Source organism: Convolutriloba macropyga, chromosome 3 (assembly GCF_964194025.1).
Source record: "Convolutriloba macropyga chromosome 3, txConMacr16.3, whole genome shotgun sequence".
NCBI classification, from domain to species: domain Eukaryota; kingdom Metazoa; phylum Xenacoelomorpha; order Acoela; family Convolutidae; genus Convolutriloba; species Convolutriloba macropyga.
The window spans coordinates 63608614-63625596 of NC_134470.1; the positions used below are offsets into that span (position 1 = coordinate 63608614).

Sequence of the window (16983 nt, forward strand, 5' to 3'; positions counted from 1 at the left end):
ATCAAAATTCTGAAATCGTTTATTTTAGCTTTGATTCAGTTAGCTCCATGTTCTGCCCCAATTTTGTAGTTCACCCGATCAAAATTCTGAAATCGTTTATTTGAGAAATATCACTCAGAAACAAACTCTTCTACATGGCCAAATTACTGTATATGTAGTAACTGTGACCCTGCAATTAAAATTCAGTGACAGTTATGTAGGATGAAAACCCTCGAGTTTTGCACTCTAAAGCTTTATGGATCTTTTCCGTTTGTGCCCCCCCCCCACCCAGTACGTTATGCTCCCCCAATTACAGAGCACGTTCCATTACATAGTAAATCACTATATAAAAATATGGCACCTGTGTCTGGGGGGGGGGCAATAATATGCACCCAATAAGGTGAGGGGGGGGGGGGCACAAACGGAAAAGATCCAGCTTAATTTATTTATTATTCTTATTAAAATCTCAATTAAGTTTATTTCAACAGGCGTTTTTTTTTCAGATGGCATGGCCTGAGGTGTCTCGGGTATTTTTAAATGAACATTTTTATCATTTCACAGATTGATGGTGCATTTGTATTTCAATGCCACCGAAATTCAAAAGAGAATGTAGGGATTCTCATGAAAGAGGCGGTGAACCCGGAACAAGCAGAGGATATGCTCCTTCTGATCCCCAAAAGTTATGTGCGGTGTGTGGAGCATGTGCTTCTGGGAGACATTTTGGAGCGTATACTTGTGAGTCTTGTAAGTTATTTTTTCTCCGCCTCACTCAAGGAAAGAATGCGCGCCCGCTGAAGTGTGCAAAAGACGAACGATGTAATATTCAGTCGCGGCTACGATCGGTGTGCAGATTGTGCCGCTACAAGAAATGCATTGCTTCGGGAATGTCCAAGGACAGAATTGTGTATGGTCGGAACGCTCGTAATTCACAGAAATATAGCAGTCCTCGGAAGCAAAGTAAGTCAATTTGTTAGCTTTATGACAATAATTTTATCAATCGCTTCAAAGTGATAGCTGGGGCAATTATTGGCCTTCTCTTGGTTTTTACGACTCGAAGAGGAGTATTGGTTTTCTTAAGAGTTTTTTTTACCGGAAGTACTATTTGTTCAAATGGCTTTTTGACTAATAACTATATACTAATCCGATTTATTTTTTTCCAATTTTCGCCAGTTTTTTTTTAGTTTTTTTGTTTTAATTACTAGAAAGTCTTTCTGTGCAACGGCACGGATTATAGTTTTGTGTTATGAATAATTAGTTTATTTTTAGCGTTGTCTTCGAATTTCAGTTATAAATTCGTTTCGTATACGCAGTTTCAACAATATTGTGAATTTTTTGGCCAAATATTTCAGTGTTTCGAATCTTTAAACTGTTTCAAATTTATTATTTACACAAGAGATTGGGCATATTATCTTTTGAGCCATGAATGCTAAGTAAAATTTTCTGTTTTTCTACTTCCATTTTTCTTTTTGATTTTTGACTTCAAATATTTACGAAGTTGTCTTTTTGTTTTTGTAATTTTTTTTCAATGTTTTTGTATTATCCTTACTCTAGCATGTACATTCTAGCATTCTCCTCAGACCTAAAATTTTATTGTCACTGATTTTTTGTTGAAAATTTCATCCTTATTTGTTCGACTTTTCAGAATTTTTTGTTCGGTTGCAATTGATTTGATATATAGTGTAGCAATTAGACTTCGCTGTAATTAGTTTTAGAAACTGACTGATACTTAGTTCTTGTGAAATATTTTGGGGCTCGGTTCTTAATAAACGATTTTTTGCGTGGTACTCTGATCCTGTTTTTCAGGATTTTAATTTTGCAGTAGTTTGAGTTAATTTTGTCTGCTATCTCCAAGAGAGAAGTATATCTCTTCCTAAGATTTTCTTCCCTAAGTGCTGTGACGTCAAAAGAAATTTTAGCGTTTTGTTGATTCCTCTTATTTTCAGTTTTCCTTTTTTGAAGGCAATTTGGTTTCTGAGAATGATACCTACCTTATCCTTTCGACTGTTCTTTGGGTCGCGGAGCTCTGAGGTTTTTTAAAATATTATCTTTAGCTATTTCGTGACAACTTTAAGCCTGGTGAGTTTGTTTAGCCTATAATTATTTTTCCATCCTAAGAGTTTTGGCCAATTTTCAACGTTACCGTATAAGGTTTTAGTAATATGAAGGGTTGCGGTAGCAATATATCTCATTGTGTCGCCTGTCAGAATTTTGTCTTTTGATTTAATTTTTTGAGTCTTTCTTGTGATCTATAACTGTCTTACTTCTTTTTATGTTAACCAGCTTCAGTGATGTCAATCCTCGAATCTTTTCCCTCGTGAGGTATAAAATTTTCACCAAATATTTTAATCAAATCTGGTGAGGTAGAGAAAAACTGATTTAAGACCAAAGATAATGGTTTCTACTGTTTCGTTTTTGCTGATGAAGTGCCAACGCTTTGAGTTGCTTCCGGAATTCTTCCGGCCATGGTTTTTATTTCGTCGTCGAGATTCTTGTTACAACCCTATGACTCTAAATGAAGGGTATTGGGGAGCAGCTAATAGAAGCAGCAATAACTTAGTTTCATAATCAAAATTTAACATCTCAGCATTTAACAGAAAGATATTTCTCTTTGGTCTGTTTCATTTACTGCAGATTTCTGAGACTGCAGATTTACGAAGCTATTGCGGCTATTTTCTGGCAATCTGCCACCTATGCCTTTTCTTTTAAAAATATTTTTCAGTAGTTTTCACCTCTTGGTACTGTTATTTTTATCATAAAATCGATTTATGATGATTGTCAACTTTTGTTTAAAATATTACCAATTCAGTATTTGGAACTGATCTGGCATTGGTGATTGAACACTTGAATGGTCGGAAGCGGAAGGGCTCACGAACTCTTGTTTAGAAGTACATAAGACCTTCAACTTTTAAAGATATCCTTCTTGTAGATAACAAACACGGCTCGTGCGAGTCTGTGCGTTATATAAGTTGTTCCAATATACCTCTCAAGCTCGTCAAAAAAGTTTTGATTGCTATTAGAGAATATATTTATGCGGATTAATCTAAATCAACTATAATTTGTTTTTACTGGAGAAGTTTTGAGTACTCCGATTCTATTATTTGTAAGAAAGGAAGTAAGTGACATCAAGTAAGGACATCAAAGTTTCTTAGAGCGACTACTTTGTTATCATTTTAAAGCTTAATATACTTCAGTAGTATAGAAGCCGAATTTAGTACAGTTGTGTAATCTGACTTAAACAACACATAAAATTACAACTTTCTGACATTTAGAAAAGAAGTTTCAATTTTTGTTTTTCATAGATTTTGTTTAACTCTTCTTCAATTTCTTGTAGTTTATAGAAGAGTGAGCGATTCAATACAAGCAAAAGAACTGACCATTATTTCAGGTAAAAAACTTAAGCGACAGAAACTGCCTATTAGCCCACCACAAAGTTAGGAAATTCGATCTAATACAATTTCCTTTTAATGTCCATAATTATCAGCCCACATTATCAATAATTAATCAACTTCTGACTTGTAAGCAAACTATTTCAATAACTGAGAGTTCATCAATGACTATGAATTGTAGGCTTTTGAATTAAAATAAATTTTATATAAGGATCTTTCCTGTTTCTAAAATCTCTTACATCCAAATTGAGTATACTCTTAATATGGTTTAATTTGTTTATAGTTACCAAATTGGTAGTCATGGTGTTGAATAAATGTTCCATTTTGTCGTTTTTCAAACAAATTGGTTTTCTTGTTTTCATTTTTTATGAACCGAACTTCCGTCAAGTTTTTGGCCGTCAGTTGGAATTTTTTTAAGTTAGTTTAACCTAAGTTCTTGAATAACGTTTTTCTCGGTTTTTTAAAATGTTTACAATTGTTTGTTCATGTTATGCTCCATAAACTTTATAATTCGTCATTTGCAACGAATAAAGTCTCTTAGTGTAATATTCACCGTAGGAAGTTCGATCTAATACAATTTCTTTCTAATGTCAATAATTATCACCCCACATTATCAATAGGTAATCCAGGTCTGAGCGGAAATGAATTATTTGATGCAGCTTTTTGAGTTTTGAACTTTAACGCTTATTTAGCAGCAATTTCTGACATGTAAGCAAAATATATCAAATACATTGTTGAGAGTTCACCGTAGCTGTTGATCGAAAAGAAGTTCATTGTGTGAAGGGCAGGTTTTTGGCGGTTTGGACCCCCCACTCCAATCCACTACCGCTCTAGCACACTTCCATCAATCTAGAAGATATCATGTCAGAAGTCAAGGAGTTTTTTGGGTTAAACTTTTAGTTTTTGTCTTTTTTTTCAAAAAAAAAAAGGGTATAAGGAAAAGTTAAAAATTGAGTCCAGAAAGATGAAAATTTATGATTTAATTTTTTGCCATTTTTTCTAGAAACTTCCTTGTCCTCTTTTGTCTTGAAATGCAAGAAAACTTTTTGTTTCTATGCTGTTGCCAAATCAATTTCTGGATAACCAGAGAACTTCATTTTGCAATTAATTTATAGATAACACGATAAACCAGCATATAAAGGTAGTTAAAATTTTTTCTGGTTTTTACTGATTATTTTAGTTTTATTTGTTTTTCGAACGTGGTCAAATTTTTAGACTTGAAAGTAGGGAAATCGTACGTTTAGGCTAAAATCAGATTTAATAAAACTGTAGAATAAAGCTTTATTTTGTCCCCGATATGTTTTTACATTTTCGCTTTTTCCATGGAGACTCAACTGTTCCCCTTTTGCAATTTGACACTCCAGGAGCTGTAAATGTCTTTTCATTTTCAACAGCCGCAAAACGATAGCTGGGCTGTTGTTGGATTTCTCTTGGTTACTTGCAATTCAAAGAATTTGAGTTGTATCAGGGTGCTGTCTTTTTTTTTATTTGTTTACACATTTTATAGATTTTTCAAGTCAAATTGAAGTGATTCTTTTGGACATGATGAAACCAGTAGTGCATCGAAAAATCAACTGGTTTGCGGCATAAAACTTTTCACTCTAATTTTGAAGTGGAATGAGAGAGTGGAGTCTGAAAACAATTCATTTTCTCTCGGGTGGTTTCAATTTTTTTAGTGTTATAATCAATTTATATAAATTATAAATGGTTTTCCCAACCCGTGGAGTCCTTTTTAGTTCTAATTTTTTGCTGAATCAATGAAAATTCTTCGAATTATAAGTCAGGACTTGTCCTGCTACGTTTTTTTAAATTTCGTCAGGATTTGTTACGACCATATGAAGTCACAACCACTACTAATCTGTGTTTTTTTGCTCCTTCATGTTTGAATTTTGATCTAACTGCGAGCGTGACATCATTTTTGATACCAGAGAATTTTTTTTCAATCATTCGCGCAATGAAGTGTTTCGTCACACGTGACTTCCCTCAAAAATGACTTTCTTCACTGTCAAAATGACTTTTTTTAAATTAGAGATAAGGTCAGCTGAGTGTGTTCTGAGAGGTTTTTGAGATCAGCCAATAGAAGCTGCACTAAGTTATACAGATTTGTTATCAAAATATACTAAATTAGAAATTAGTAAAAAGAGAAAAAAATTCTTTTTCGGTTTTTAAAATTTTTTTGAGACTGCAGATCTACGTAGATATTTCAGCTATTTTTTGCTATTTTTGGGCAATCAGCCAGCTGTTTTTCTCTGTGATACATGAACCAAAAGTGAAAATTTGACAAAAGGTTTCGCATATAAATACTACTATTTTGCAAAAAAATGGAACAATAAAATGATTTTTTTCAATCATTGGCGCGATTAAGTGTTTTGTCAAACGTGACTTCCCTCAAAAATGACTTTCCTAACTGTCAAAATGACTTCTTTAAATTAGAGATAAGGTCAGCTGAGCGTGTTCTGAGAAGTTTTTGAGAGCAGCCAATAGAAGCTGCAATAAGTTATACAGATTTGTTATCAAAATATACTATCTTAGAATTTAGTGAAAAGAGAAAAAATTTTCTTTTTTCGGTTTTTAAATTTTTTTTGAGACTGCAGGTCTGCGTAGATGTTTCAGCTATTTTTTTGCGCAATCAGCCAGATGTTTTTCTCTGTGATACGTGAACAAAAAGTGAAAATTTGACAAAAAGTCTCGCATATATATACTACTATTTTAGCAAAAAAAATGGAAAAATAAAAAGATAACAAAAGATTTCTGATATTTTCTGTTATATTTTTAATTGCTATGAAGGAACTGCTGCGCTTTGCATGAGAGCAAGTGCAATCAAACCAAAAATAAGATATGTCGTTATTTCAAAACTCTTGAATTTTAAAAGAAATTAAGTACTTTACATCCAATTTTTTAAATATGAATCTGTTAAAATTCTTTTGTTAATTGCTTTCGTAGAGAAGCAATTATTGTAAACGTGCGTGTCTTTTTTATGTAACATTTTTGCTTGACCGTTTTCACTTTTCGAGTGGCTTTTACGCCCTTGACTTTTTACGACTCGAAGACGAGTATTGGTATTCTACAGGTTTTTTTTTTAGCAGAAAGCAAGTTTGTTCATGACTTGAATTTTGACTTCTTTATATTCGAGCTTTTACCTCTGTTTTTGATTGTTGACTTCTGTTTTCGAACATTGGACTTTACCAATAGCTTAGTTTGTAATGTATAGCGATTGGTAACAGTCTGTAATTGAAGGTGAAGAGGTCAATTTGAGAAAAATTGATCCCATTTAACTACCTACCCCGCCCCCAAAAAACTACCCCCCCCACGAACCTATCCCCCCCCAACGTACCTACCCGCCAACCCCAACGTACCTACCTATCCCCCCACGTACCTACTACCCCCCCCCCCCCCCCCACGTACTTACCCCGCCGCAACGTACCTACCCCCCACCTACCTACACCACCACCTACCTGCCCCCACCTACCAAACACCCCCCCCCCCACAAGCACCTACCCACACCCCTGAACTGAAAAAATTTTAACGCTTTTTATGTTATATTGGTCTACTATTTTTGATATTTCTTGTGTTTTTTTCGATATTCTGATTTTGTCCAAGTTACGGTAGAGATTATTTTGCACGACGATTCGAGTCGTTTCCGGTATTGTACCGGCTATGTTTTTCGTTTCGTGTGATTTAAAATTATCTCTTTATCACAATTTCAAGCAGCTGAACTCAATCTGTGGCAATTTAATACTAAAAATCAAACGAAAAGTGCACCACAACTGGTGCCATTTTTCACTTTAAATCTTAATAGTGGTATATGTTAGCCTCTAATGTGGTTATTTGAAGCCCACTATTGAACTTCTTAGTCCCATTTAGGCTCCCACTAGTCGTTCGAGAGCGATTCTTCCGACGTTTAGTCGGTTATGTTTTATTGACATAATTAATGCCTGAGTCAGAATGTCAACATAGCGAAAATATTGTTTATGACTTCAATCATTAGGTATAAAGTACAAAATTTAAAAAATCTGAGAGGTATAAATATCATTTTGCTTTTCATGAATCGGGATTAGCGAGTTTAATCCCCGTTTTTCTTTAAATGTACAATATATGATTCTGAGTACGTGGAATTCATCGATGACGAGCTTTCCTGTAGTAACAATTGTTTGCAGCTGTCTTTTGAACATTAGTGAGCGCGCATAAGTTAATTCGAGCTTGGGTCCTTGCGCATGCTTAAATTTTCTTGAAACGGAGATCCAAGTGGACAAGATTGCTTCTGTTTTGCTATTTGAGACATACTGTCGAAAAGCGCTAAATTAAAATAGGTCATTTATAGAAAATATTTGTATATCAATGAGTTTGTTGCTATAGAGATTACTATTGCGATATGCAGATGTTCGAGTTGCGTTGTTTACCTGGAGCTGTATAAATAATTTGTTGTGAACAGCACTACTTCTCGAATTGAAGAAGCACATCTTTCTTGAATTGAAAAAAATGCAAGCAATCGAATATTTTTCCAAATAAAATGTCCAAGCTTTGTTATAGTGGCCTCTCAACTATTTTTTATATTTTGACTATATTTTCTCACATGTTAAATTGAATGGTTTTGAACAGTACCGTGAACTGCAGTAACTTAGTCTTTAGATTAATTTTTTTCATTAATTCGTTAATTGAGAGCTTCGTTTTTTGTATCTCATTGCTGTAAAACTATCAATTGGCGTTCGAGCAATTCGAATGATTGAAGCACTTGAAATGACTTCGAAATAGAAGGTTTGCACCAATAAATTTTTAGGTATCAGAATGTCCAGGTTGATTTGCGGTTGTCTTTTATCAACGTTTGATCAGTTTGTGGTTTAAGGAATTCACTCGGAGCCAATAGTGGACGCTGGCTCCTCTGAATATGCGACACAGGGAACAGGAGGGAATAATGGCTTTCCACAGAGCTTTAGTAATCCAGGCAGTGCCTGTCAGCCAGAGCCCTACTTCCTGGGACCACCCATATGTTCAGCAACCTGCACTACCACCACCTCCGCATACTCCCCGACTTCGTGCCTCGTGGCAGGGAGTTCAACGCGCACAGTCGTGTCAACTGACAGTTCGCAAGAAAATGTTGTGAATACCAGTATGGTGCATGACAACACTACTACTACTACCAGCAATAGTGCTAGTTGTTATACAGTGATGCCCGGTATTGAGGGCGAACTGTATCTGGAACTGCCCGATCCAGAATGTTTCCCTGCGTCACAAGACCACAATAATAGCCCAGTGAATATCCTTCACTCCTTAATTCCTGTTTAACTACACTATGCGCAGAATTGTTGCCCCCCCCCTCCACTCCAACCACCACCAAATGTAAACTGTACAACAGATTTTTTCCCCGTTTGTGACGCTTAGCAGAAGCAGATTATTTGCGACCCCGATCACTTGCCGCTTGCTATATTAACAGATAATGACGGGGGGGGATAACGTACGAAGTTACTATGTTAAAAAGGGGGTAAAATCCACTATTTTACCCTGATAATTTCTATAGCTCTTAGCATCCCTTATTTGGTTAAATAGTTTTTACAAATCATAGCCATTCAAAAACGCTAATTAGTTTTCGACCAATCTTGGTAATAAAGCTTTGTTGACATGGGAAAATGAAAATGGATATCCTTACCCTTGAATCTGTTCAGATAAGTTGTTAAGGAAATTTGAGCTGATTATCACCTCGGGATATGGACGGGGAGGAAACAGTTCCGCGGGAATGGGTCTATGAGTCATAACGAAAAGTATTTTCGTACTTCAAAAGCTTTTTTGATTTGCTCACAGACGGGTATGACGTCTTCAAGGCTGACCGATTAGGGCTATTTATATTGAATTGAGCCAATTTTAGCATGATTGATAGCATGCACCTGGTTTTGTTCAGTCATAGCTGCTTTCATTTAGCAATTGATTACGAAAGGGGTAATGACTCATCATAATTTTAAAATACATTAAAATATACGTTAAATTGTGTGTTTGGCATTGCATGATTCCTCCCAGTTTTTTTATGAAGATGTTAAGTTTATTTTGAAAAAGATGGCGTCTATTCAGTCAAAAGATTTATTGAACCAGGCTCAATTAAATTGCTTGTGTGAATCTGTTTAAAAGTTGCATTAAATGATTAATTCGTTTCCACAATGTAGTTTCTTATGGCGTGTAAGCAACGGTTTATTGTTACAAAAAACTCACATTCAAGTAGCTAAAATAGTGCAGCAGCAATACTAGAGGCATTTTAATATTCGGGATGCGTTCATTTTTGTTGATAGATATATTGTGAATCGATACCGAGGCTATTTTTGATCTCATATTTTTTCACAATCCAAAGGATTTGGATTGAATTGGGTTGCTGATTTTCTACTACTCGAAGAGGTGTGAGGTGACGTATTTTATAAGTCGCAGAATTTCACGTCAAATTCCGCACGTGAAAAAAGTTCAATCATTTGAGCAACCGTGTAAATTTTGTTCATTCATTGTTCTGAGAGAAAGAGAAAAGTTGATGGTGAAAAATTTGACTGCTAAACGAACGATATTTTTCGGTCTCCGAACGGCTTTTTGAAAGCAATTTTTTAGTTTTAACTCTTATTGATCAAAATTGTCTTCTCAAGTAACCAGTGATTGTACCTCTGGAAGCATTTTTGACCACCTGATGCAATTATTAGACTTTTATGTACAATGTTAAGCTGTTTTCATCAATTTAATACTTTGGTATCCTATTTAAAGTTTTCGTGGTATTGAATTTTTTTGTTGAAGATAGTATATCTATTACTCCTGGTAACAATTTTAGTTGATGGTGTTAATTTTGACTTGTTTTGATAAAAGAAATTGATTCAAGTAAAAAAAAAAATTCGGCACATTTTTTTCTATTTTGCCCATTTCTTCTGTTTCTCAGCTTTTCGCTAGTTTTTCTTGTTCAATCTTTTTTGTTCAGACCCACTTTAGTGGGGGATGAATTATATGCTCAATCAAACGCGTTTTTTGCTCAGCCAATTTTGGCCGATCGATATATTCATTGTAAAGGGTTTTGGGTTATCATTAGAAAGTCCGTCCAGCATAGAATATATAACTCAAAAGATTTTTGAATTTCGTTTTTTTTCCACGAGTTATCAAGGTTCAAAGTTTTATCAACATTTGACTGATTTCCGTTGTTTTTTTTTCACTTTTTCCGCAATTTTTGTTTTGCCAATTTTGCTGACAAAAAAAGTCAAAATTCGATAGTGTTGTTGGTTTTACTTCTAAAGATAAAAGAGTTATTGATTGATTGATTGATTTTTTGCTAAAATTTCAGCTATTTTAAAAATTTAGACTGTTATCAAATATGGAAACAAATAAGCCTTTAGTACAGTTTGTTTAGAACTGCCGGATTAACGTACCTAAAAACTGCTGACACAATCTTCGTTTGCAGGTTTTTTGCTAATTTACTTCAATAATTATGCAAAATGCTCAATTTAGTCAAATTATCCACATGCATAGTACTGGAACCATGTTCCTAATGGACGAACGGCAGTAGCAAGGCTGTTTTTTTCAAAAGGGCAAAAATTCGGATTGTAATCAGTTGTTTTTCACAATTTTATTTGCTTTTTTTGTACGTTAATTACAGAAAAGAACAATTCAAATTAAAGTGTACCATTGACAGGTTCAATTGCCTTCCTAGAGAGTTTCAAGGAAACCGATATAGGTTTTTAGTTAAAGGCTTATGGTCGTTTTGACTTGTAAAAATTCATATTTTCAAAATAAATAGTCGATTATTAAGTTTTGCGACTTTTTCTCTTTTGTTGGTCAGCTTGTAGCTTGAGGTCAATATATACAGGTCACGTCGTCTTTCTAATGGAAAAAAGCTTTAATATTTTGCAGTTGTTGGACATTTTTTGTCTTGGCGGTTTGTTTTCTGGTCTTTTCACATTATTGGCTGGTCAAATATAACATCATTGACATTTAAAAAGCAGACAGAATTGAACGCATCAGTTTTTCTGTGAATAGAGTATAGTTTTAACTGCTTCGACGCCGTCTTCTAGCAGATTTCAATGGAAATTTTTGTTCTTGTGTTTATTTGTTCTTTTTGTAGTCTTGAGATCATTTCTGATTAACTGCAGGTCTTGGAGGCTTCCTATTGATGAACAAAGGAACCTATATACTGATTTCAGTTGATATCTTTAGTTTTTCATGACTTCGAAATGAAATGTTTCGAAAAATTTAGACCTATTTTTTATATTTGCACTTTTGTACATGTCACCTAGTTTCGGTTCTTCCAGGTTCAGTGTTCAAATAACAAGCTATTGGTGTACACGCAAGGCAGACCTGAACATATCTACTGTTTTTTAGTTCATTGCGTATTATTCTAAGGGCTTGGATTCCGTATTTTCGCAAAAGAATTTAATTTTTGATACGTCTTTTTTTCGTTCCTTTTTTAGTCGTATGATAATTGCTCGTCTTGATCGCTTCCTATGGATTATTAAAGGAACCGTGTTACCGATTTCAATTGATAGCTAAAACTTTTGAATTTGGAAACAAACTTTCAGTATATATTGCGCTGTGTTGTTTTTAGCTGTGCTATATTTTTCGCTGTGCTATATTCTATATTTGCGGTGTGCTGTTTTTTAGGTGTACTTGTTACTTGGTGTTATTTATTACAGGCTGAATCGCAAATTATTGATGTTGAAGAAAGGCACAATAGAATCAAGATGACTAAGGATTTTAGTGCCTTGCTTATTGTTCTAACGGCTTGGATACCGGTTTTTCGAAAAAAAAAATTATTTGTTTTTGAGTTTTTGTCTTTTTTTACTCTCTGTAGAGGTATGAATAATAATAGATCTCAATGGCTTTTGAGAATTAAAAGGGCCTATTTAATTTTTTCAGTCGATTGCTAATGCGTTTATTTCTTTGAAATTTTTCGTTTTCGAAATTAAATTATTTTTTACTTGTTAATTAGTCTTATTTTTTCAGTGGTGAGGTATCTCATTACTGGTGTGCACAGAACGCGATTTTGATTGATTTTAGTTTGTAAGAAATATATTGTGCGACACGGCTGCGACACCGCTTTCTTGCTAAATTTAACGGAATCTTTGTGTTTCTTGTCGGAATTTGTCTTCTGTTTTTTTAGACGCACGACATATTCTGGATAATGTCAGGTCTCAATGTCTTCATTTTCAGGTGTCAAATGGCGTAAACCTGTTTAATCTCAACGAATATCTAATGGCTTGCATCTTAATAATTTTTTTGTTCTTAAAAAACAATTGTTTTTGATAATTTTTCTCTAGTTGGTACTGAGTCTCATCCAGGACTGGTCCCATGTTTTTTTTCCAGTGAAGTTTGTTTTTTTCGGTTTCGTTTGACGCTACTTTGGTTTTGTTATTATGTAATCCTTTTTTCAAAAAATGACATTGTTTTTAGATGTAAATATATGTTAATGCTATTTGATTTTTTTGTTTGTCTGGTTTCGTAATCTTAACAAGGAGGCTCGGTGATGTGCGTTCCCGCAATATTCGCTCCCCGCTCATCTACATTTTACACCTTATTGTCTGCCAAATGTGGAAGAGATTAAAAAAAATAACATATCGTTCAACAAACTACTAAGTGAATAAAACAATCCCTTAGAGGGCCGATGAGAACTGTCATTAACATGACTACCAGAAAAGACGATGATAAAATCAAATAATTACAGTTTCTTGCGACCAAACTTCGTTGTCCATTTTTTAAAATCCATTCATAACCAATTCAAAATGTCATCAGATAAAACTTATACTAAAGAAGATTAACCTGTACTTCAGTAGAAAATAATATGGGACTTTTGCTCAATGCGACTTGGTAACAAGGCGACAAGAAATGATCAAAAGAGCAAAGTTTATTAAAACGTTGCTTTTTTGAAAATATTTATAGTCAAATTGATTAGAAACGTTATGCATCAACTGAAACCATTGAGATTAATTTATTCCTCAATAGAGAGGGAATTAGATCTTTCATTATCCAAGATTTGTCATCCGCCTACAAAAAAAAGTGGCAAAGAAAAATTCAAACTGAAAATGGTGTCCCAGCTAATTAAATATTAAGCTGTTCACTAAGCACAGTAATAATTTATAATTGCGTTTTTGTTCCAGAAGACCGACCCTTTTTGTGATACTGTGAAGAGAAAACGTAAAACGTTGTGTAATAGATGAAGGATTTGATTTGTCTATAGACATACTAAGGTACACGTTAACAGAAATAAGATTGGCAAAGCTCAGAAATCCATTGCCTTTTTTGAAAAACAATTTCAAAATTTATGGCCGACATAAGCTTTCGACTAACCGAGTAGACAGTTTGTTTTGCAACTTCGTTGAAAGCCAATTGTGCCTGTCATTAGTGAGACTCAATCATAAGACAATAAGGTAACATTAAATACCGGAAGAACTAAATAAAATTTCACAAAACAACTTTACGAAACTTGTGTTGAAGCAATTAAATTTACAAAATATTAACCGCGGGAAAATTAAATCATCAGTTGCGTCTCTTTTTAACATCATAGTCTTCTTTGTAAAACGACTATCTCAAAATGACAACGGAAAGAACCTTAAAAAATGAAAAGTATCTAAAACAAACAAAAATGAAGAGTATCTTAAATTCTTCTGAAACAAATTGTCTAATCCGTAAAGACATCAGCTAAATCGTTTAATGAACAAAAAATTTTTGTTTGGTTAAACAAAACAAAATCTCTCAGTAATGACTCTAAAAAACGAAAAGGATGCAAAATTGTAAAACACGAAAAAAGACGAAAATCAGAACAAAAAGGGATAAGTTGACGAGTACTTTAACCTTTTTGAAAAAAAATTAATTTGAAAGTCAATAAAACCGTTAGCTATATACTGATTTATTTTATTAAGATTCCTTTATATTTTCATAGTTTCACATTGAGACCGTTTATATTGAGACCCAATGTTTGGCATACGAAAACAAAAGATAACAAATACAGGGCAAAAATAAAAAAACTAGAACAAATTCTTCAAGAACTGTCGCAGCCCTTAAAACCATAAGCTATGAAAGCAATAAATATTTTCAATTACAAATTTTACAACGCTTTTTTAGTTAAGTTAAGTAATTGGAGAACTAACAACGAAACAAAAACAACAGCTAAAATTGGGAATTTGCACAAAAATCACAAATTTTGGAAAACTCATAACAAAACAAAGAAGCCGATTTTTTTACAAAGCGCCAAAGATTTTTTGTAATTTATATGAAAGAAAGTTTGACCTGTATTTACTGAGAATTAGTTAAAAGTTGGCAGAAATAAGATAGAAAATTGACGAATTCAAATTAATGCAATTTTCTTAAAACAAATATATTAATTGTCGTAAGAGTCATTAGATAACAATCGTTGAGCTCCATCCACACCTCTTAAAGAAGCTTTTTGGAGCGTTGGTTTGTTCGAATTAGTAATCAAACTACAAAAATGAAGATTCTTGAATGCAAAATAGAAGATTGCAGTTAAAGATTACTAAAACTCTTCTTCAAAGGAACCATTGGGTTCTCTGAAAATATACTATATACATTTTATAAACATTTGGCCTCATTATTACGTAAATGGGAGCTGTCATTAATGGAGTCGTAAATTGAAGATTTTGTCGGTAAACAACATTAAAATAACCTTAAAAACAAAATATTTTAAAAAAAAACAGGCAGCACCAAAATAAAAATTTAAAAAATTTCTGCTTTTTAGAATGCATGATCATATCAAATCTATCCCTGATCTTGGTGCGCGTCCAAGAAATCACCCATGTGTTTCCAATGTTTGTGAATTAGACCAATATAATAAGTGAAATATTTCAAAAAAAACAAAGATGGATGCATTTTGTATAATTATCGAGTTTAATTTGCAAAAAAACCTGCAAAATTCTAATTCCAGAAGAATTTATGGGGCACTGGATTTCAGATAGATCTCTTTTGGAGTTTACGGAGTTTGTGGCAGTTATTTCTAGGTCTCCAATTTCGGCAAACTTAAAGAAAGTGGACCAAAAAAGCATATTTTGTGCAATTTTTGATGAAAATGGTCTGAATTCTGAAAATGTTATCAAAGTTTTCAGCCAAGAAAAACTCCAATCAAAGAATTCAGCAACGCTCATTTATCACGAAAGGTAGCAGCAAGAATCTATATCAACAAACCTTAAATCTTTAAACCTCAATTATTTCCTGTAAAAGACGAAATTCGGAAAAATCTTTTTAATTCCAAATTCTAGGATCTGCGTTTTTTTAATGTTACCACTCAGAAATCTCTACGATGAATATATCGTTTGGCCAAAATTGTCCGAACAGAACATAACCCATTTGAGTATAGATTTTCTCCCTCCCCTCTAAAGTAGGGGTGGGAACAATAATGGCAGGTATCTTCGACCCACTAATGTGGCCATTTTTACATTTACCTTTAAGTTATTTGAGTTGGAAGCAATTTTTTATTCGTAGACCAATTATTCTTTGATCAGTATGTGAGTTTTTTGAAAGTTCGCTATCTCTTCTTCATTTGCTAGACAATTAAGCAAAAATTGTCCATAAGCGGGGTCGCAACATTGTGCCGACGCACATTACCGAGCCTCCTTGTTTAACTATTCTACGAGTATTTCTTTCAAAAACTACTTGGTTTGTTGAGGTACTTTTTCCATGAAACAAAAGACCCAAACTGCTTTCTTAAGACTTTTGAAAAGACAGGCCCCGTTTTTGTAAAGATTAGAGAACTGTTTTCGTTAAGTGGGGGCCTACCTTTGTGTTTTTTTCTGTAAAATGTGTGTTAAGATTTTGAGTTTCTGGTTTATTTCTAGTTTTCACTATGGAAGTTTTTATCTTTCATGTCTTTATCTTTCATTAGTTTTGTCTTTCATGTCTCTCAGCTATTTGTTGCCTAATGAAACGTCAAATGAGACGTCAAATTTGAAAAGTAATTTTAGTCCTCTGGAGTTGTAATTGGCGCAAATAATTTAGTCGTTTTAAAGCGTGTAATTTTTTAATGTCGGTTTAAAATCGAGTGAGAATTTGTTGTTTGATCGAATTTTCGGTTTTTAAGAGTATTTCACGTGCGGGAGTTTGACCTCTAATCAATATCTTAGCTCTTAATTTTCCGCAAATGCTACGAAAAGCAGTATGTGTTCTAGTAGCGCTGAGTTGCTTTTTTGATAATGTAATGGCTTTCTAATGACACACTAATTATATTTATTTGTTGTATTCAGTTGATAGCCAATGATCAGAGCAAACTGTACGCTCAAAATTATAAATTGCATTCATTTGATGAAGTTTAAAGATAGTTCACCATAAATTGGCAACAGCTGAGGTTTTTTTTATCTTTTGTATTTCCTTGACTGTCGTCGGACCAAGCTTCAAAAGCTCAAAGTAGCAATGATTCTCGGCGAGTTCTATTGCTCGCTAATTGAATCACCTTGTGGTGACATTTTTCTACTAGAATAAACGATTGGTCAATGATTTGTTTAATGATTTTTCAATACAAAGATTTGCAAGCTCACATAAAACTCACCTCAAAAAAATGAAATGTTTTTTACTGAAATAATGTGTTTTTAAAAGTTAAACAATAATTGAAGTTCATAAGAGCGCACTTGAGTCCAACGACTAAGGGTTAGAAGAGTTCTACTGTGAATTT

At 33.8% G+C, this 16983-nt stretch overlaps 1 protein-coding gene across 1 annotated transcript in view; it reads left to right on the top strand.

Moving 5' to 3' along the window:
- Window positions 1–486: 486 nt before the first annotated feature.
- The window catches only part of LOC142336343 (uncharacterized), a 52282-nt gene continuing 35785 nt past the window's right edge, over window positions 487–16983 (top strand). The window contains exons 1-2 of the mRNA XM_075385106.1: window positions 487–936; window positions 8209–8615. Coding sequence (XP_075241221.1) covers window positions 564–936; window positions 8209–8615 — 780 coding nt within the window. The 5' untranslated portion in view covers window positions 487–563. The remainder of the gene's footprint in view (window positions 937–8208; window positions 8616–16983) is intronic.